This window comes from Halyomorpha halys, unplaced genomic scaffold (assembly GCF_000696795.3).
Source record: "Halyomorpha halys isolate HHAL.00 unplaced genomic scaffold, Hhal_1.1 Scaffold522.1, whole genome shotgun sequence".
NCBI classification, from domain to species: domain Eukaryota; kingdom Metazoa; phylum Arthropoda; class Insecta; order Hemiptera; family Pentatomidae; genus Halyomorpha; species Halyomorpha halys.
Window position 1 is genome coordinate 327,543 of NW_027107635.1, and position 23,179 is coordinate 350,721.

General features: G+C 31.4%; 1 protein-coding gene across 2 annotated transcripts in view; it reads right to left on the reverse strand.

The window, feature by feature from the left end:
• Positions 1 to 69: 69 nt before the first annotated feature.
• Positions 70 to 23,179, reverse strand: part of unc-13-4A (BAI1 associated protein 3) — a 413,601-nt gene continuing 390,491 nt past the window's right edge. For both annotated transcript variants that reach the window (XM_067046009.1, XM_067046008.1), the window contains 7 exons: positions 21,798 to 22,025; positions 21,433 to 21,674; positions 10,202 to 10,281; positions 7,231 to 7,440; positions 6,918 to 7,041; positions 5,668 to 5,873; positions 70 to 1,826 (listed from right to left, as the gene is read on the reverse strand). In XM_067046009.1, coding sequence (XP_066902110.1) covers positions 1,732 to 1,826; positions 5,668 to 5,873; positions 6,918 to 7,041; positions 7,231 to 7,440; positions 10,202 to 10,281; positions 21,433 to 21,674; positions 21,798 to 22,025 — 1,185 coding nt within the window. In that variant the 3' untranslated portion in view covers positions 70 to 1,731. The remainder of the gene's footprint in view (positions 1,827 to 5,667; positions 5,874 to 6,917; positions 7,042 to 7,230; positions 7,441 to 10,201; positions 10,282 to 21,432; positions 21,675 to 21,797; positions 22,026 to 23,179) is intronic.

The following is a 23,179-nucleotide window of genomic DNA, read 5'->3' on the forward strand; positions in this document are numbered from 1 at the left end:
ACCAAAAAATGAAATTTTTTTTCAAATTTTCAAATAGCCGAATGTGTGAAGAATAAATAGTTTGTTTTGCAAGAACATGAAATAATTCATGATTTCAGTACCTGAATATTAAATAAATTAATTGCAATGAAAATAAACGTTGTTTTTTTACTTCATATTTTATAGGATTTTCAAGATAATTTTGTAAATAACCAGTATATGTTTGTATCTGGATTTCTTCATATTTTTAAAATTAAAAGTTGAATTTATATTTTGTAATTATTGACAATATAAATCTTCTTTCATTCAATCAAAGCTCATATTTTTTTTTCTATTGTTGATTCCGTATACAAACTCTCAGTTCCTCTATTCATATAAATAACTAAAACAGGAAATCTGATGAAACTTATAATCACGTAAAAATATATACATTAGATAATGTATAATTAAGTACTTATTCATTATTCATATTAATTACACAAAATACTTACCAAATAAATTCAATTTATATTTTTTAATTTTTATAACTTTTTTTTGTTATTTTTGTTTTTAAATATTTAAATCTTTTTATTCTCTATTCCCTGTGATAGATGTGGTCTTTCATTTTGGTCTGTGTACTGTAATGAAGTACACCAAATTTCCATAATGGAGGAGAGGAATAGTTGATGACTGGGATTTATAAATTTTTAAGTGCAATTACGAAAAAAAGCATTAGAGTAGCCTCTACTATCGTGAAAGGTAATAGGAGTAGGGAAATGAAATATAGTTTTTTAAATTACTAAAATTAGTACCTTAACCCTTTTTACACAATTATTGATTATTTCAGCAGCATATAGATACTAAAGTAAATTATTTACTCCCCTAAAACAAAAAAAGATAAATTAATCAGAATGAATTCCATTATTATTAAATTTTTAAAATTATTTACTGACAATAAAGTTTGTTAATCTAGCATAAACGTTATTAATCACTAAATCAGTAGTCCCTTCGAGTCTTGGTGGACTATGATATTTAATTTTTGTTTTTCAAAGTTATGGGACTAGACTTTATATTTTTCTGCTTAATTAAACGATAAAATTTTAGTTATGGACTGTAGTATTTTTATGAATATTTTTTTAAGGTGGAGAGGTTATATAAGTTAAAGGGAGCATCCGTCTCTTAAATTATTATTAATTACCTATAAATTAGAAACAGATCTATTTACAATTACCAGATATTAAATTAACGATAAAAATATAAAAGAAATAAAATTATTACACTAACGATATTGAGCATTAGTATATACCATACTAGTGCCGAAGGCTGCGAACCAAGCAATAGTCTATAAAGTGCATAGAGCCACGTGAAAGAGAGAAGACTAATAGCGTAGAAGAGCGGGTTTATCCACTTCAGGAAAATATAACTCTGATGTGGTTTTCATTAATATAATTCATTTATATTATACATAATGGTTTTTATTAATTTATGACAAAATTAAGGTTTAATGAACAGTACCTTGGTTAATTTGTCTTATTATCACTTAAATTCGATTTTTAAACACTTTGACTGAACTATATTAAGAGTTATTAATTAAACTGAACAATATGTATAAACCTATGGATAAACCCGCTAATAAAAGCACAAGCTATAAAAGAAAGACAGCAGAAGCAGAAGCGTGCAAGTTGTATTCCCGCATTAGACTGTGCCCAGGCAGGTCGATGACAAGACCCTCACTATTCTTCTCCTCCCTTTTCGACGTGACTCGCGGTAGAACTACGATGTGGCGAGTCGCATCTTCTGTTTCTTCACGAAATCCTGAGCCATCTTGTCCCAAGTCCTTGTCTCCAGGGTCTTGAGTATCGGATGGTCTGCAACAGAGAATGCCTTTGTATTTAAATATTTGTGGATATGAGTCTGAACCGACGATCAAGAACACCTCAGTAGAGTGGGGACGGAGCGGTCCCTCCCCGGCATTGTACACCGCACCCAGTGGCTCCTTGGCCAGTATTTAGACCATCGCATTCAACGGACTCAGGCCACCTCCTTATAATTCCATATGGCAAAGGAAGGGCATTTGATTGCATATATTTTGATGTATCTTAATATTAAGTCTTTATTTATTGCACTAGTTCGAAGATAAACTTAGGAGGTAAGGAAAAAAAAAAAAACCTATACGACCATTGTCACTTACCTGCAATTAGGCCAGGTAGCGTAGAGTTTGTTGGCTAATTAAATTACGGAAACCCAAAAATGGTTTCAATCTTTTCATTAATTCCTAAAGAAGTCTTTATTTACGTTTAAATAAATTAAATTGTATACAATTTAAGTCTCAAAAAAATCTTTATTTCTTTATCTAGTCCAACGATTCGGCCTATTCAGCAATCCTCAAAGAAAATCTTAGATACAAATTTACATTCAATAATTTAAAAACTTTATGCAGGCTATTCTGCCCAAGTCATCAATTTCAGTCAATATTACCCTATTCTGTCACTCTTCACAGTAATATTGAAACTTTTAATTGCAAATCAATTTAATCTTATCATCCCAACGACATTTTTTATCTTCTTAAATTTTATGTTAGCACCAATTTTCTGCTTATGTTTTATGAGAAGTCCTATAACCTCGAAATTTTCCGTCTCATTTCAATTTTTCAATAGTAACTCATAAACGATAAGTTTCTAGGGAAACTAATGTTATTAGTTTGTAAATGAAAGTACATGTCAATTATGAGTGAAATGAGGACCATATAATAGAAATTACTCGATTATTTAGAAAGACATGAGAGTTCATAGAACGTTTATTTTTACCAATTAAAATAAAAAATTCGTTTTTGAAATTTTTAAATATTATCTGCACGGTTTAAACTGTAATGTGTAATAAATAATTTATTTATTTATGGCGTAGTATCGAATTTAGTACCAGACTTACAATCGCACTCTTGCACAATAGTTTTCGTTAAAACATTTTCATTATTTTTTCAGTCCTGCCTGCAACTAATAATTAAATTTGTTGATCGATTGGGTAGGAAATCATAATGTAAACATATAATAATAAATAATAAAAACACAAGATTAATTGACTTAGCTACGTTTGGAAGTGTAAGCTAACTAGAACAATTTGTGCGATAGAAGGTTCTCGTCTCCTTGAAGATCTTAAAATCCGTAACCATTGGTTATCTAACAATATATCTTACAACCTAATTACCAAAAAATATATTATATCTTTGCCACCATTCAAGTTGCGTTCGCTATCAATTTTGACTGGTATATTGTTACCGGACGTTCCTCTGCAATTATATAATATTGGAGAACACTTCACCCCTCGCTTCCTGCAAGCACAATTATTTCGACACTCCTCCAAACATTTGTAGGCAGGATTATTAATCAGCTCCTGTGGGACTTGTTCGGCTGTTGGCAGTAATTGGAGTGGTCTATGCTGTGTAACCGTCCAACCCCATTGAACTGGGTCCATCAAATGACTATTCAACAAACTGATTTGTAGGAGAGCCTTTATTGCGTGTTGCCGAGCACCAATTTCAATTGGAGAAAGAGTAGCCAAATAAAAAAGTCGAAGAAGCTGTTAATTTTTAACAGGCAGTAGCGACTTCATCTGTTGTTGCATAACGTTTTTTAAATATTTCGATAGTATTTAGTATTTATCCATATTTGTGGAGAAGGCAACTTCCGAAGTTTCAAGCTAGCAGATGTTAGCATGTCTTAAAATGGCCAATCGCAACCACTGAGGACTTTGTATTTTCTTTAATTTTAATCGATATTTTGAATGGAGAATTGAATTGAAGAAGATTTCAGAGTTCTGTTTTCCAGGCTTCATTAAAACCGAACGCTGTTAAAATCACACTGTAAGCGGATTTATATGAATTCTCATTATTCTTTATTCATAAAATAAAGATAGTTCGAAGGTAGCCAGTTTATAAACAGATCAATTATCCATGAAGACTGGTAGATAGAGACAAATTAGAGTTAGGAGCATTTTAAGTCCAAATATATATTTTTTTTCATCTGATACAATAAATTTTGGATATAACGTTAAAAATCAAAAAACGATTTTTTTTTAAATAGTTAAAATAACCTTTTAATTGTAAATCTAAAACCTCAGGAGCAGAACTTCCCTTGAAATGCTTCGTTTATGTGTTATTAAAAAGTCTGAAAATGTCGATGATGTTTGCATAAAAGAATAAAGCCATTTCCGGCTTTCTGGAGCTTAATTAGCCAACAAAAATCCTTAATGCTCCTTACTTTGTCACGAATCAAATCATCCATCAGGACCTCAATGTCTCATATGTTGCCGATTTGGCCAAAATCAGATACCAATCCTTCCATGATAAATTTCCCAACCACCCAAATCCAATTGTTTCTAACCTAGATTCTCCTTCATTGCCTAATAATCCTCTTAGGCGGCTTAAAAGAAGATGACCTCCAGATCTCCTCAAGAAATGTTATTAGGGCTCTATCAATGGGTAGATTCTCCACATGTTTGTATCATATCACTATGTCACCTACAGAAAATTTACTTGTTGAAAATTTTTATACAGTGGTAAATAACAATAAATAAATTAAAAAAAAAAACAAAGCCAACACCACCTTTTTGGTCGATGTTGCCTGCCTAAAATATATTGATGGTGTACGGAATGATTTGAGGTAATGCGCTACTGTAGGGCATAAATCCATGAATTGAACTTGGAGAGATGGTAGCTTTTGTTGATAATCGAACTACCTATCTTGACTTGCTGTCCATAAATACCAAAAAATGTGTGGTTTTATTATGCTCGTGGCTTTCGAACCCACTCGAAGTTTTCTTTTGGTTCCCCTCAGAAATAAATAGGAACCTTCTCTGTGCCCTCTTCTTATACGTATACATACCTTCTTGCTAGCTGTTCCATTTTCAGGATGTCAAGGTGTGTATAGTGGAATTCTGTTGATACTTCTTCTTGAAAAGATCGAGGTATAGTAGTTCGCTGACCTTGAAATTTTTTCATTTTGTAAATAGTACTCTGAGTTATAACAATCTTTATTTAATAAGTCTTCATCCCTCGCTAAAGTTTTGTAGTTTAGTAAATAATTAGAAATATTGTATAATCATTGTAGTTCATTAGAAATTAGGTCAAGTTCTTTATTTATTTCTTCTTCGATTGTCGTTGTTTCTTTTTGGAGTGGTGCTCTTGATATATAGTCAGCATGTGCATTTTCTTTTGGCATTCGATGCTGAATCTGACAACCATAATAGGTAAGCCAGGATGTTTGGAGGAACCCAGCAGAAGTCACGGCTGGTAGAATTATCATACGTTATCTACGTAAACCATTTATCAAATAAAAATAAATAAAATTTGTTCTAGGAAAATACTACAGCTAATGCCTCCTTGATCAGCTGAGTGCAGTTCATTTTTGATTTCGAAAGTGACCTCAGCTTTCTGAGTTGGAGATTTTGTTTTACGGAATATAACTAATTTTAGTTTTGAAAAACTGACATTTCCTTTGATCTAAATGTAAATCGTTCACATACGCACGTACACATATACAATCACACTTATTTTAAAACTCATTTTCATTTATTTTTATTTAAAATTCATCCGGACAAAAACACAGTTAGTTGGATTCGTCAACTGAGGATTAAACACTTACAATAAGCCAAGACTTTAAACTAAAGCTAACAAAACAGTGGGATATTAAGATAGGTATTTCAACTACTTACTTTTGTTTTTCTGATGCATCAGAGGGAGATCGACGTGCTTGAGTCCGTGGAAGTTTTCGACGCTAGAGCTGCCGGTGACTCCAGGGATCGACGACAAAGACAGGAATGCTTCGCCGGCGAAGTCGTTAGCTGTCAGTACGTCGTGGTCCATGACGGTGAAGGCGATCATAGCGCTCTCGGATTTACACTGCTCCAGGGTGACCGAGCTAGTTGGATACATATTAGGGATATTGTGCAGTACGAGTTACAATCAACGTGATAAGCATTACTAAAAAGACTAACATAAATAAATATAAGTCCAAAAATCATTTAAAAAAAGGTTTAATATGTTATATTCTATATTTTACAAATTTCTATTACTCTCTGATTATTTATCCTGCCTTTAGGAAAAAAATGTGCTTAATTTATTTATTTTTTATGTTGAAAGTTGCTGTGTCCTGCTCTCTAGCATCCACTACAAATTAATATATTTTTTAAATAAATCATTCTATCATAAAGTCAATTAATATCATTTTTAATCGATTAAAATAAATATAAATGATTTTTAATAGAGACAAATTAAGTAAGTAAACAAAAGTATTCACCAAATTATTCTAACTCGAACCCTTATACTTATACATGGATACCTGTCATCTGCATATGTTGAGTTGCTTTTCTCTGTTTTATAGTGTTTAATGGGTTGTAATTAATTAATTAACATTGCCTACTTAGTAATATATGTATATTTTTTTTTAAGTATCAATATTTTTATGTGGTTTAATTGTATTATATTACTATTTTGAAACATTTATTTATTAGTGATTTGGATTTACTATCATGACGGATAAAACAATATGTTGAAAACAGCTTTGACATGCTCCAAATTAACCCCCTGATAATGACAATGGCAGTTATGTCTCATTATGCATTGAAAAGATTAGTTTCAATTGCAGAATGACTTTAGAAATTTTGATTTTTTTATTTACTTATTAATCATGTAGTTTAAGTACGAATTAGCATAAATTATGCATTAACACTAAGCTTGCTCTTTGTTTTAAGAGGAACGATTTAGATAGAAGTACCACCAATACATGAAATGCGTTGAGAACTATTTTTAAATACAAAAAAAAATTTATAAAGTGCCAACTTAGTTTTGAAATTTAGGGTGTTTCAAATACCGAGCTGGGGTTGCTTTGTTGGAGAAATGCTAATGCATTATTGTTTGCGGATACTATTTAAAACATATGAATATCCTTATTGCATATACTTACAATTCAAAACACTCGTCAAAGAACGGGTTCAATGTTTTCTTCTGGACGTTGGTCACTTGCTCTGAGCAGTGCGGGAAGACTGCTTTAGGCAGAAGTTCGACGATAACGAAGGGATCGCTGAATCCTGCAAAAGAAGAAATGAAGAAATATTGGTAAAATAAAGTCTGAATAATTTTACTTACTTGATATAGTTTGCTATGCAGCATCGGTATAGCTGAAGCGTCTACAAAGTAACTGACGTATACTTGTATCAAGATACATCTAACAGATTGAACTTCATACAGAACTTATACTAATATATTTGAAAAGTTACCGTTAGGATCCAGGGGTATGACATCTCTAGCATTGAGTACTTCGACGCAGAGGGAGTCGTGGTGAAAATATGCCCGCACTGACAGAACTCCGTACTCCGTGCTCTCGACACACAGTTGCTGGAAAAGTCGCTCCGTGTGGTACATCGTGATCAGTTGTTCAGTCTCCGTCTTGTGGTACTGGAGTCTTTGCTCGATTGCACGGTAGTTTTCTAGTCAAAAATCAAATTACAGGATCTTTAATCTTGTCAATAAATAAAAGAGTACATTATCATAAAGTAATGTAATTTCTCTAGTTAATGAGTCTTTTGAGGTTATTAATGTGAGGTATACTACTACTAATACTTTGTCTGCATATGAGTGTATATATGATAAAGACTCAAGGCATGGTTAGTCTGTGTGTATAGTTCAATTGAAACCACATATACAACAAGGAACCAGCCAAAATAACGTATTTATTACATTTAGTTTAATTATATTCGATTTTTATCATGTTTGTTTTTCTATTACTTATTACCAGAAGTGTTTGTCATCTTATGTTTTATGATATGACATATGGTTTTGCTTTATTTGTTATATTTTTATTTTATATATTCTGATAATTATTGTTATTAATTTTCATCTTTTTAAATTCATTATTTTATTATATTTTCTGACGTTTTATAATTTCATTTTTATTTAGTATTTCACTCTAAGGCTTTAAAACTTAATTTTAACACCTGTATATTATTCTAAAGAGATCAATCCCAGAATAAATAATAAATATTATTACTTTTTTTTTGTTTCATGAATGATTTGGATATTTTTTTATTATTGTTATTTATTTGTTAGTATATAGTAGAGATATATAGGAATGCTGTGCCTTGGTTTAAAGTTGCAAAATGAAAATTCATGGAACAGTTATGATACAGATTGAAAAATATTGATAATTTTATCAAGAATTTTCATTCATATTATTTATGAAACAAAAAAAAAATTTTGTTTGATTTCTTATATCAGACGTTATATTATATTCAAACAATTAATTTGTGTCCCTTGTTAACTTTCTGGTCGTATATATAAGTATAGTACTAATATTTATAGAAGAGTTGAAGTGTAAAGAAATTTAAAGAATAGCATATAAATAAAGTCTTGAATTTTTTAAAAATAAATTCTTCTTTTCTTGAAGCTAAACACAATGTTTAGTCTTTACTGGAAAAAAAAATTCAAGATATGGCTCGATTCTATTGATGACGGAAAAAACATGTAGTCTCTGAGTGTTCATTTCCCCTAAACCACTCTTTCCAATAAAGGAAAATGTGTAAATCGTCAAAATACGAACTATTTTATTAAAAAATATCATACTGCGGCATTACTTAGAAAATTGGAAAACAATTGTATTGTTCTAATCAAGACCCTGCAAGAATAAAGTATTTTTTCTCCGGGTGTTTTTTACCTCACAATACAACAATTGAATACAATGTAGTTAGAGGGTGACCCAAAGATTCCTGATGATAATTCATTAGGTCCATGCTATGAGGTAATGTTGAAAAATGATAATGACATACAGTACTCAAACATCAATTAAAACACATTGGTAAATAATGAAGAACAGGAGGATATAAAAATATAAACTTGAAACAAGAGTACACCTGTTTGTAAGGCCTCTGGCATTTATTGCAATGGAGCACTTTTATCTACCTTACCCAAAATAATGAAGAACAGGAGGATATAAAAATATAAACTTGAAACAAGAGTACACCTGTTTGTAAGGCCTCTGGCATTTATTGCAATGGAGCACTTTTATCTACCTTACCCAAAATAATGAAGAACAGGAGGATATAAAAATATAAACTTGAAACAAGAGTACACCTGTTTGTAAGGCCTCTGGCATTTATTGCAATGGAGCACTTTTATCTACCTTACCCAAAATAATGAAGAACAGGAGGATATAAAAATATAAACTTGAAACAAGAGTACACCTGTTTGTAAGGCCTCTGGCATTTATTGCAATGGAGCACTTTTATCTACCTTACCCAAAATAATGAAGAACAGGAGGATATAAAAATATAAACTTGAAACAAGAGTACACCTGTTTGTAAGGCCTCTGGCATTTATTGCAATGGAGCACTTTTATCTACCTTACCCAAAATAATGAAGAACAGGAGGATATAAAAATATAAACTTGAAACAAGAGTACACCTGTTTGTAAGGCCTCTGGCATTTATTGCAATGGAGCACTTTTATCTACCTTACCCAAAATAATGAAGAACAGGAGGATATAAAAATATAAACTTGAAACAAGAGTACACCTGTTTGTAAGGCCTCTGGCATTTATTGCAATGGAGCACTTTTATCTACCTTACCCAAAATAATGAAGAACAGGAGGATATAAAAATATAAACTTGAAACAAGAGTACACCTGTTTGTAAGGCCTCTGGCATTTATTGCAATGGAGCACTTTTATCTACCTTACCCAAAATAATGAAGAACAGGAGGATATAAAAATATAAACTTGAAACAAGAGTACACCTGTTTGTAAGGCCTCTGGCATTTATTGCAATGGAGCACTTTTATCTACCTTACCCAAAATAATGAAGAACAGGAGGATATAAAAATATAAACTTGAAACAAGAGTACACCTGTTTGTAAGGCCTCTGGCATTTATTGCAATGGAGCACTTTTATCTACCTTACCCAAAATAATGAAGAACAGGAGGATATAAAAATATAAACTTGAAACAAGAGTACACCTGTTTGTAAGGCCTCTGGCATTTATTGCAATGGAGCACTTTTATCTACCTTACCCAAAATAATGAAGAACAGGAGGATATAAAAATATAAACTTGAAACAAGAGTACACCTGTTTGTAAGGCCTCTGGCATTTATTGCAATGGAGCACTTTTATCTACCTTACCCAGACTGAGGATTTTAAATATTTATGAAAATACTGTATCTTGAAACGACGATAATATTATGTTTAGAAAATACTTACCTGACTTCAAGTTCTCCAGAGTAAGTCCTTTCCCTTCTGCATGAAAAAAGTCTACGAGGATATCAAGGGCGTCGTAGAGCCTGCGCACAATTTAAAACGAAATTACTAAGATTACAATAATTTTAACAGAATAAAAACTAAATTAATAAAGCGAGTTGAAAAAAAAAATTCCATTGTCACTGTGTAGTTTGTGATAAATTCATTGACGTGAGTTAATCATGCGAATTAATTGAAAAACATAAACGTCGCTTATTTATCCAATATTTTTCAAATGGTATTTCAGCATAGTCCAGATAAAATTTGTATCCGCTTAAAACTATTACATTGAAGTCCAAATTGACACAAAATGTGTCACTTTATTGTCAAAAAATACTATTTATATAAACATATGTACTCTTTTTTAGGTAATAAAAAAGTACTATTTAATTTAAATTAGTTTGAATTCACTTTCTATTAAAATGAAAATATAAAAGAACACTGACTACATAATGCAATATATATTTCAATTTAAATAACATTATTTTATGATGAGGGGGTATGTTGTAATCAAAAATGTATTTATAAATATAGTGTTTGACAATTAGTTGACGAGATATAAAATACATCTTAATAATTTTATAAATATAAAAAAAAGCGATAAAATAATCGTTCAAAAGTTTTTTTAAATTTCTTTGTAAGCAAAAGGACAAAATGTACAAATCATCATCATAAATTTATTTGCTTATTAATTAATGCATTTATTATGGAATTTCTACTTTTCTTATATTTCTATAGAATTAATTATAAATTTAAGTATATATAATCATAATATAGCAAGTAATGTTTTTGGATTTTCTATATGAGTTGAAGTTTTAACAAACCAACAAATATTTATGAAAACAATTTGTATTTCTCATTACCAACAAATTAGTGTTTTTCAAACTTTTTATTAAAGTATAGTAAACAAATAATGAAAAATTTTAATGATTTTTAAAATTCAATACCTCGTTCAATATTAAAATATACATTAGATTTCCACCAAGAATAAGAATATCTTTACGCGATATAGGAAAATTTAAAGTTTGCTTCAACCAGGAAAAAAGAAAGAACTTCATCATAAACATTTTAAAGTTAATTTTTAATTATGTCTTAATTTTACTCTTTGTAGTTAAAAAATGAGGAAATATGCTTCTTACGTTTAACAGAGGGGAACCAACTAAAAAATTCATTTTACTAAAGTTGACAAAAGTCTTTTGCGCACGCATCAGTTTTTCCCTTTTTCTTATTAAAGGAAAGTGTTGGAGTAACGTAATTATAAATTGTTACTCCCGGAATCAGTTGGGAATATTTTACTTTCAATATATATGTATTGTTTTATTGCGTGTAATTTTATGACGATTATAACTATGATACATATAAGAAATTATCACCATTAAACTTTTTAAGAAAATAATTTGAACGGACGAAAAATTAAACGTGACATAACAATATAATACTATTATCTTCATTGACTTACACACTTAACTAAATTTCAAAGGACAATATCCATGAAGATAATAATTATCACTTGATAAAAAAGTAAACTCAAAGGTTTGTAATAATTATTCTAAAATACTTTATATTTTTTCCTTTATATTCTAAAAGTGCAGATATGGACGTAGTGTCTCAAATTGTCCGCTATTGTATTTCAAACGTTTGGTTCATAATGTTTTTTGTTTGTCATTAGCTGTAGAGATAATCTCAAAAATGATTATTGTTTTGAAGTATTAATTAATATATGGCGCACCGACAACAAAAATATGTTTGAGATATAATTATAAATAATTATTTCTGATTAAAGATTGATTAGTCTAATAATATTTAATATTCACTTTAAAAAAAAAAAATAGTTTTAAAAACCTCAATAGATTGCAGATTGTGATGAAAGGAAAGATTAGTGAAGTGGTTGTTGAATTTATAAACAAGTAATTAAAAAATGGATAAATATAAACTATGAAAGGATTCGATAATTGACTAAAGGAGATAAGAGATAAAATATTTTTTCCAGGTTGAAAACACCTAGACGTATTATATACCATTGGATAGCTAACAATTTTAGAAAAGATAATATGTAATATGTAAACTTGTAGATCAAAGAGAATGATGAAAAATACATAAATAAAAGGTCTGCTCTGACAAGAGTTTGAACCATGCACAATGCGTTTTTCCATTTCGGTTTGATAGATGCTGTCATGTCACCATAGTTGTTAAATAATTAGTTTTTTTATTTAACATAACATATGTACGAGCCTCTGGTTTGAGACATGGAGGAAGGAGTGTAGTGGAGGTGGTAAGCTGGATAAAAATGGGGAGCCAAAAATGTGGTGATTGTGTGCCTTTAAGAGGCGTGGCTGGGGAATAGCAGAAGATTACGAGCCAATCACTGGCTGCCTGTTTAAGTGTAGATCACAATAGCGAACTTTTCTACCTCAACGTAAACTTTCCTTTCGTGGTCGTGACCTTTTTGGCTTCAATTTTAGAGTAGGGTTATGCCACTCCCCTCCCCCTGATTTGATAGGATGACTGACAGCATAAAAGTATTCTTAGTATTTTGAAAATTAATTCTATACTAATTTACCATTGAATAAATGGTCAAGAACAGAATGTAAATTTTATTAAACTGTTTTATATTCCCTTCATACTTTTTCAGAATAATATTTTATAACGAGTAATAAACTGAAAGTACTTTTCAGAAAAATTTTGAAATTAGAGTAAGTAGGTTAAACCGATAACTTCATTTGAAAAATTAGTACGGAAAAATATTGCCACTGTGAATAATAACGAATATGAGGAAATCGACTTCAACTCGAAGCACGACGTTAAGTAAATGTATAAACCACCCATGACACCAAACTTTTATATCTTTTAACTGTTAATTAATAATAATGATGATCTGTGAATATATTTTAAATTAAATAATCCGACCAAGTAGTGCTTAATCTGAGGTAGATAAAAAACCTATCTCTAAAATCTGATGAGGCATGAAAAGATCATATCCAATCGGCCAAAAATAAATTCGTTTACTTATAAAAAAGTTTTCAGATTCAAATTTTCCAATTGGCAGTGGAAATAAATCTAGTTATTAAAGTGCGGAGGCAGTCAAGTAGGCATTGACACTTGATTAAACAAGGGATCTGGAAAATAATAATGTTATTTGTTCGGGCGGCTGATAGGAAATTAGGTCTGTTTGAAGAGAAGGGGGTCCCTTTGGGCTCCCGTCCCTCCTCAAACAAAGATCTTTCTTTACCCAATTCAAAATGTGTCACTCTATAGGAAAAAAAAATTCTTTTACCCCCATGTTGATCCTTATTATTTTCATCTCCAGACCTTTCTTTTTAAATAAATTCTATTATAATTGATATTCGATTCTGGTGACTAAACACGGGGAAAGCTCAAACGTTTAGTACCTAATTGGCTTAAATGGTGATAATAAAATTATTTCTAATTGAGTCAAGTGGTAAAACAAAAATTAGTTGTCATTAATTAACTTAAAGACAAATAATAATTAATGATGAAAATAAATTAATTTAAATCGAGACTGATGTATTCTAAGAATAAATTGCAAAAATGATCAAGTGTCCTTGTTAACGCCATATTTAATAATTAATTAGCGAATATTTTTAAATAGTATTTAATTAGTGGGAAGCGCAGTAGCAGCATGGTAGGCGCGATGATACTGACTCCATGGACCCGGGTTCTGGCTGGGCAGAAAATTGTTTTCTGTTACACTGAAGCCATGAATCAACCCGGTGGGTTTTGAAGCTCTCCTATGATCCACCCAGCTTCATAAATTGGGTAAAAATCTGGCTGTCGAGCGTGATTCTGACCAAATCACTTTCTTGCACAACCGTTGGTCTAGTAAAAGTACTTCCTTACAAAGTACTGAACCCCTGATCCTTTATGGGTTGTAGTGGAGGAATTTTAATTTATCTAGTATTACTAGATAATTTAATTATATTTATTTTATTTAGTAGTCAGTTTATTATAAATACATTTGTGTTATAATTAAGTGTAAAAAAAAAATTAGGGCCACCCATAGCTCAGTGATTAAGACACAGTCTTACCAATTTGATGTCTATTGGTGGTGCCGGTTCGAATCCGGCCTGGGACGTTGACTTTTTTCATTGAGTGGCGGTCTCACAAAAAGAAGAACTTTGACCCCCAACCATGTTTAGGCAGTATAGGAGTCCAATGGGAGTCTTGGCCGAAAAAAAAGTGTAAAAAAACAGTTGTTAATGGTCGTTAAACCGTTGCTAAGGCGTCACCTAGTAACCGACCCACCATCTTCGTTTCAAATTCCGTTCCAGCTTTTAGAGGCCATTACACTTTCTAAACAGATCTGTCTGCGATCAGTAGGTATTATTTTTTGGGCATTTTGAGTGTTTTAGTGAACATTACAGTCCGCAACCAAACCTTTTCGGCGGTTTTTGGCTTTTGGCTTGAGTATGAGTTGTGTGGTCTGTGTGTAGTTGGTCCGATATCGTCACCAGACCCATTCTTCGTAAATTGTTATTAGAGCACCGTATAGACGAGGACCCACCAACGGTTAAACAATTGGACTTGAAAACATCGTGTCTGATCTTTCGGAGCAGATAATATTCTCTACAGAACCCGTCTGGTCTCTGACCCATCGGAGTTCATTTAGTAATATTTATTAATTTAGTAAATTTGGTTTTTCAATTCATAATTTATTTTTGTTTAAAATTCCTTTTATTTTACTTATATTTATTGTTTTATTTTAACTCTTGTTTTATTTTACTTTATGATCCACCCCCTTACCGTCCTATCTCTTTGTTACCTATCATGGGCAAAATCCTTCAGAAACTCATCTTAGAACGCCTGTACCCTATCCTTGATTCAAACCACATAATCCCAGATCACCAGTTTGGATTCCGAACATGCCACTCCACTATCCAGCAATGCCGTCGTGTGGTTGATGGTCTTCATTGGAACGAGGAATGTACTGCTCGGGAGTCTTTCTTGATGTAGAACAGGCTTTTGATCGAGTCTGGCACCCAGGACTGCTATACAAAATCCGTAAATTCCTAGCCCCTACATACTTCCTCATTATCCGTTCTTATCTCTCCGACAGATTATTTCAAATAAATCACAACACCGCTAATTCATCCCTATTCCGTCAGTCTGCTGGTGTACCTCAGGGTAGTATCCTTGGTCCCTGGACTTTATACTGTTTTCACAGCTGGCATCCCAACCTATCCTAACACTATCTTCACCATGTATGCCGATGACACATGTCTATTGTCAGTGAACAATGATCCTCACATTGTATCCCAAACCCTCTACTCCCACATCACCACCCTTGAAGAATGGTGCCAAAACTGGAGGATTAAAAGTAATTCCAATAAATCCCACCAAATCACATTTATCCTTTGTCGTAAACCCATGACTAATTGCCCTACAGTATCCTTTAATATTACCCCTCTTATTCCTGTCGAACAGATCCGTTACTTAGGATTACATCGGGACAAACGACTGACATGGAATCCTCATATATGACTAAAAAGAGAAGAAACTGCTCGTCGATTCCGACTATTACAACATTTACTAGATAAACGGTCTAAATTGCCAATCAATTACAAAAGACTGATCTACATGACTATTATAAGGCCTATCTGGACTTACGGAGTCTTCGACGTTTCATATAAAATATCTATATATATTTAATTTACTGTAAATTAATACACTAAAAATGAATAAGTCCTTAACTAAGTTTGTCTGATAGAATGAGGAATGCTAAGAATATCAATTCATATTAATTTCGGAATGTTAAGATGTAAAGAAGCTGTTTGATGCGGTCAGATTCGTTGAAGAGAATAAAAGCAAAATAATAATAAATTAATAATCTTTTGATTCAAAAGCTTGATGGGTTACAAATCCCATTCCAGTCTTCCCTAATTTTTTAACATTATATTTTATGGAAGATAATTAATACAGTCTGCTTCAAATTAAAGATACTTGGGGCTCCACTAAACCATTAAATTCCTCCCGAATCCAATCCTTACAGTCCAAAATCTTTCGTAAAATCCTTAATGTTCCTTACTTTGTCACAAATCAAGTCATCCATCAGGACCTCAATGTTCCATATGTTGCCGATTTGGCCAGAACCAGATACCATTCCTTCCATGATAAACTTCTCAACTACCCTAATTCATTTGTTTCTAACCTGACTTCTCCTTCATTACCTAATAATCTTCCTAGGCGTCTGAAAAGAAGAAGGCCTCGAGATCTTCTCCTCTAGAAATGTTATTGGAGTTCTATCAGTGAGTAGATTCTCCACATGTTTGTATCATGTCACTATGTCACCTACAGGAAATTTACTTGTTGTATATATTTGTATACAGTTGTAAATAACAATAAATAGATTATTAAAATTTAAAAAAAATTACTTTATGTTTTCAATCGTTGTTAGCTAAGCCAAATAAATGTCTATATTCCGAGTCAGCTTGTTTTTTTTTTTGTTCTTTTACAAAAAGGCATAGTCAATTTGAGGTGGCTTTAACAGTCATTATTGTTTGACCATATCAATAAACGTATAAATACTTATCTTCATCCATTAATAAACAACAATAAGAAATAAAAAATAATTTTATGGTGAAAGTAATTATTGTTAACAATAAAAATAATAATTATGGTTCTCAGAGACATGAGGCAGACGAATGGGTTTTAATGTAGAAAGAGATGTGGAATCGCTGACTAGGACTGGAAACAGCTTTTGAAGGATTTTTCATATACTTATAGTTCCATGGGAAAAGATTTTCTTCAAAAGCAAAGCATAACACTATCAATTTCAATTTTGATAATTTGTTTTACCATCTGACCTACCATGTTACAAAATTAGGTTTTTTTACTTTCATTAACCTAAAGCATGATAAATTTCAAATTCGAGTTTTCGACGGAAATACAGTTTTTGAAGTCCCTTTAGTCTAAATAGTTAAGTTTCGCAAAATCGTATCATGTGTTTATATCTGAGTTGCGATAAAAAATGAAAATGGAATTATTTAAGGAGGGTATTTAACTATTTAAGGAGGGTACAGCAAATTTTAGGATATAGTCGAAAGTCTCAAAAAACGGCTTAAATAATCGATGCACAATTAAATGGTGTACATTATATTGAGAGAAATATATATATAACTATAAAAAATCATTATTCAAATAATTAAAACTTCAATAATTCGATATTGCTATAAATTATAAATGGACATGTGGCAGACAATATACAGTACCTGCAATGCTTATTCATAAATTTTCCATTAATATAAATCAGTAAGACACAGGGCAGAATAGCAGCTCCAATGCCATTTAGATTACAGAAACACACAGACTGTTTTTATTAAATTCAAGGCGTAAAATGAAAAGTCAGTAGTTGGTTTTCATGAAACTTCTGATAGTTTATTATTTTCAATACGAAACTTTTGTAATTCAGCAAAAAAAAAAAAATTGGTACACCAAAATATTTGTGGCTTTACGTTTAACGATACACAGTATCCACAAATGTTATTATAAATTTATCTTTGATCGGTTTATCTCTGAGACACTGAGGTGATTAGTAGTATTATATTCAGTATTGTTACTAAAGTCACAGGTCACCCCGCGATGATCTTCGGAACTCGACGTTAGTATCGCTGTTTGGTTTGATATACATATAAGAAGTATGAGAAGAATAGTAAATTTTCCTGGTGCGTAGAAATGTAAGAAGAAATCACATGATGTCTACTATGAATGTTAATTAAAATAAAAATATTGAATATTGGAATCATTTTAATAGTAAATTCATCGAAAAACAGTTTTACATTTTTAAGCATTAATCCCTTACAATTTAACCCAAATATCCATACGAAATTATTATAGTGCACTACAACGCATTGGATATAATCGATACAACAAGATAAAAACCTTCCAGGGTTTTTCATGTTTCACAACAGGTTACTGCTAGATCACCTACAATCGTTTTTATCTTGTGGATTATTAGCTCGGTGTACAGGTTAAAAAAAAAAGATTTTCAGTGATCTTTTCTTCATAAATTTCGATTTTATAAATGATATTTTTGAATAAATAAAGTAATTTCTGCAAATATTTAATAAATAAATCTTTCAGAGTGCTTTCACAGCTACAAATAAGTGCATGTAAAGTCAAAACAGAGAACTTTCTAATATCTTTTTTAAAGCAATACAAAGGAAGATATATTTTTTTTTATTTCCTGGCTCTTGAACTGTAATTGTGTTTCAAGCTGGAGATGCTGAATTTTTAAATGGTTTCTATCATAAAGGAACCTTTTATCAAACCTTACCTTAGAAGGTTCTCTTTTTGAAAAGATTAATGTTTCGAAATAAAAGGAGCAGTTCACTCGAAATGAAAGTCTTCAAAGAAAACAGAGCTATGTTTTGTGGAAATGATTTGAGAGTCGACTCGAAGGAGGCTCTGGCTACTACAATGCTACCTTTTGAACAGTTTCGAGAGGTTCGTGTTGAGTATTTAAAATTATTGTAGCATGAATAATTTTTTTAAAGAAACAATGAATTTATTATATTCATAATACAAATTAACTTGGCCTTAAAATAATAAATAATAAATGAACTTTTATTTCCAATAATGAAATTCAATAATTCATCTTTTTTATCTGGTCCTAATCCGTCAAACATTAATTTTGAATTAAAAACTAAAATTGCTTACAATTTTTTACTTGCGAAAGTTAATGAAGGATTGAAGCGAAAATTAGTGTTCAGTGTCACCATAATAATGTCACCATGAGCCCAAGAAGAGAAAAAAGGCTGTTATCTCACCCCAATTTTCGATTCTTTTAATGAAAACTGTGTATAATTATTAGTGAAAATTTATGAGTCTGTCAAGTATAGGTAGGAGGAATAAAAAATGGTGGCTGTTTCAAAACCTTAAAAAAAATTAATTTTTCATTCGGAGCTCTATATCTTAAAAAGAAGCAACAAGAGAACGTCATTTAAAGAAGAGTAAATTTTCTAAAATATGACCCCTAATAGTGTTATTTACGTTAAATAGTTATCGAGATATCTTTTTAAAAAGGAACATTTCATAAAAATGTTGTACAGAATGTATTGAAAGATCAGTAGTTAGTAAATTTATTTTGAGAAATCTATAACTAAAAAACCATTCGACGTAGAGTTTAAATTAAAGCTAGTTTAATAGGTTATAAAATAGTTCAAGAATTTTATCTTCGCAGGAGATTTTAATGTGCCAAATTTATATTTATATGCGAATATCTTAAAAACTACTACCCCTACTAAAATACGTATCATAAAGTACTTAATAGTAAGTTAAATTTCTTTTATTTTGAGTAATGGCAGATACATGCACGTCTTATGGTTCTAAATATATATTTTTTCAAAAATCAAACATTTTATCCGAACGACCAGAAATTAACATTTTGTGAATTTATTATGTCAAAAATTATAAAAACTACTATTCATTCAAAAAGAAAGATTATATACTATTTTACGGTAAATTTAACTAGCTTTAATTTAAGTGCTGACTAACATCTGCACGTCATATGTTTTCTGAAATAAAATTTTTCATAAATCAAACTTATTGTCTGAACAACTATAAATCAATTTATTTTAGCAAATATCATGAAAACTACTATTCGTACAAAGATAAAGGTCATAAATTACTTTATAGTACATTAAACTGGCTTTAATTTGAGTGTTAATAGACATCTATGCGTCACATAGTTCTTGAGATATAGATTTATCAAAATAAATACATTAACTACTAATCTTTCAGTACATTTATATGAAATATTGCTTTTTAAAAAGCTATATCTCGAGATGTTTACAACGTTGTATGTAAAAAGCTCTATTCGGGTTAATATTTCAGCAAATTTACTCTGCTTTAAATAATGTTCTCTTAGGTTTTCTAGTACTGTTTGTAATTTTAATGATATAGAGCTCGGAATGAAAAATTAACTTTTTTTAACGTGTTGAAGCAGCCGCCATTTTTTATTCCCCCTACCTATACTTGGCAGACTCATCAATTTTGACTATTAATTATACATAGTTTTCATTAAAGTAATCAAAAATTGGGGTGAGATAACAGCCTTTTTTTCTTTTCGGCTTACTTTAACTATCGAAAGATTTTCATTAAAATGAGCTTATTTAAATTCAGTCAGTTTTTAGTTTTGTTTTTTTTTATTGCTCTTATTTTAAATTATTTAAACCAGGCATTGTAAACTTGGTAATATTGATGATAAAAAATATTTGTGACGGCCACAGATTCATTACAATCGAAAGATACTGCATGCATATTAAAATAGAAATTTAGTAAACAATAAATTAACAGTAATTATGTATATCTGAAAAATTCTAATTATAAAAATAATATACATACTAATAAACATATTTATATTACCTAAAAATAAAATATTTTTCGGTAAATAAACAAAAAAAAAAATACATATTCATTGTAGTCATGTTTATTAATAATAATTGTTATCAGTAAGGTTTTCGTAATTCTGTAGAATTATTACGTAATTCTGTTAATTTGGTGTTCAATATACAAACCTTTAACTTAGCCAGAGACTTATTTTAGATTTAGATGTTGTTTGTAGTAATTCTTTGATTGGAATGGACCTACAGTCGTCTTATATATTGTTTTACAATCGGTTTTGACACGCTTACATTAAAATGGGGGCTATGAAAAATTTAAATAAGGGTTCCAATAAAAAAAAAAAAAAAAGACGATGTTGAAGTAAACTAATTAAAATCCTAGTCACTTTTGGTGGAACTTAATAAATCTTGTACTATATAAATATTTGGTAGATTGTGCTCCAAACGTGAAGACCAAGTAGTACTGATTTGAAATTTGTATGACCTGGATTGGTTTAACCATTTCTATACAGCAGAAACAATTTAGTCTTCTTAATTTTGTTTTAATGTGTCGTTTAGTAGGTCAATAAACACTGAACTCTCTTAATTCTTTTATATTGAAAAAAAAAATGCTTCAGCAATATCAGTTCAGCTCTCTTCTTTGCGATGAAAAAAAAATAGATGACTATAAAGGTATTTTACTTTATTTATGAGATTAAATTATGTTTTATTATAAATTAAATTATGTGACTCCAGACGCATTAATTATAATTAAAACAATGTTTTTGTAGCTTTTTATATGATTTTTTCATATATCAATGTTATAAAATTGCAAAGTTAGAGTTCTCTAAATCTCACCTATCATGGAATCCAGGCATTTTGTCTCCAGGGCTGCCATCCATTTGATGCCCTAATTGCAGAAGACACAATTCCCAAACAGCGGATAGCACCCTCTCGAAATTCTTTGGGAGAAGTGCTGCGTTTAGGGCCAGCAGGTGGGTGTCCAGATACTCCAGGAGCGGAGTTATTGCGTCCTGAGTGGGCAAAGAATCAGGAGACCATGCCAGGTGGAACATAGTCTTCTTCAAGGGAGCAGCCATCTGTATAAGAATACCATAAGAAAGGTTAAAGGAAAAATGATTGTTTAGAATCCTATAATCAGATATTTTAAAACAATATAGTACATGCGCTTTAACTAAAGAACTACGAAATGAAAACCCCACCTTGACTCCAAGCCTGGTGATGATCATCATGATGTCTGCCTCCAGCTGGTTAGTGGCTCTGTCCATGAAAGAGGACAAGGCTGCCCTCCACTGCCCGCGATCCTGGCCGCCTCCGCTGGCTTCTGCTGCCGCTTCAACCGCCTCCAGCACAGTCTCCAGGTTCACCTCGTCTGGGATCAAGGTCAGGCTGCGCCGAACGTACTCGAGGTCGTTCATAGCTACGCACATCTGCAACAAGCGTTTTCCATATTCGCTTTAAATCGAGACGAAACTTTGTCCGGACCGGAACGATCAGGGAGCAATTGGAGATAAGAGAACTAAGAACGATAATGGTAGCTAGACCTACAGGTAACGGACCACGCGGCTGCCCAAGGATCTCCCGTAAGTACAATATCTAGTGGATTGCAATGCTGATCGAAGCTCACAACACCACCAATTATAATAATAAAAATATAATATGGTATAATAACAATAAGCCCGAAGACTAAAAAAAGAAGAAGCTGTACCACTACAAAGTTTAAAATACATCTTAGTAAGAAATAGTTCTATACTGAGCTTGTAGAGCAAACAATCTTAAAAAGATGAAATTATTCATAGTAGTGACATATTTCTCCTTATCATTGCCTTGTTGAGACAATGTAAAAATAAATTCCGTTTTGAAACTTCTCATCCCTCCGCTTATTTTACTGATGAATTTCAAAACACGCTTGCTTTATTTAGGTGTTTCAATTCTTGAAAAGATGGAGACGCATTGGTTACCTACCGGTTTATATATGAAAACTAGGTCTCAAGTGGGATGCCAGATCAAAAGCAGGTAAATTGAGTGTAGTGAAAAGTGAACAGGAAAAGGAAAGTGACTGTAGACAAAAGGCACCTTAAATGACAGGCTGTCAGTGGCACAATACATATAATTAGGGATTCCCTTCTAGTCTCAGCATTAACAATAGCAGTCTCGGGGAGGGCTTTGAGCTCTCCTGATAGCACCTCCATTAAGAATATCAACTGCCTCTAGGCGGCACCACTGTCATGCAATATACTCTACCAGCGTTTGTTTTGTATGTCTTGTACACACACACATATATATATATAAAATACATTAGAGATGAAAATTTTTTTCTTGAAGGGTGATAAAATAAAAAATATAATCAAACGTTTATTGCTGTTATAATTAAGTAATTATAATAAATCAGTCATAAAAAATCATCTTCAGATTTTTAATATTTTATATTAAAAACACGGAATAAAAGGCATAAAAAAAACAAGAGAGGTGCCATCTTTTCCATTATATCAAGGTAACATGGCCATAATAGTACGGGACAGATGACCAGGATTCCTTTTTCCACCACTAGGGCACTAGGGCAAGAGCAGATAAATTTTTTGGG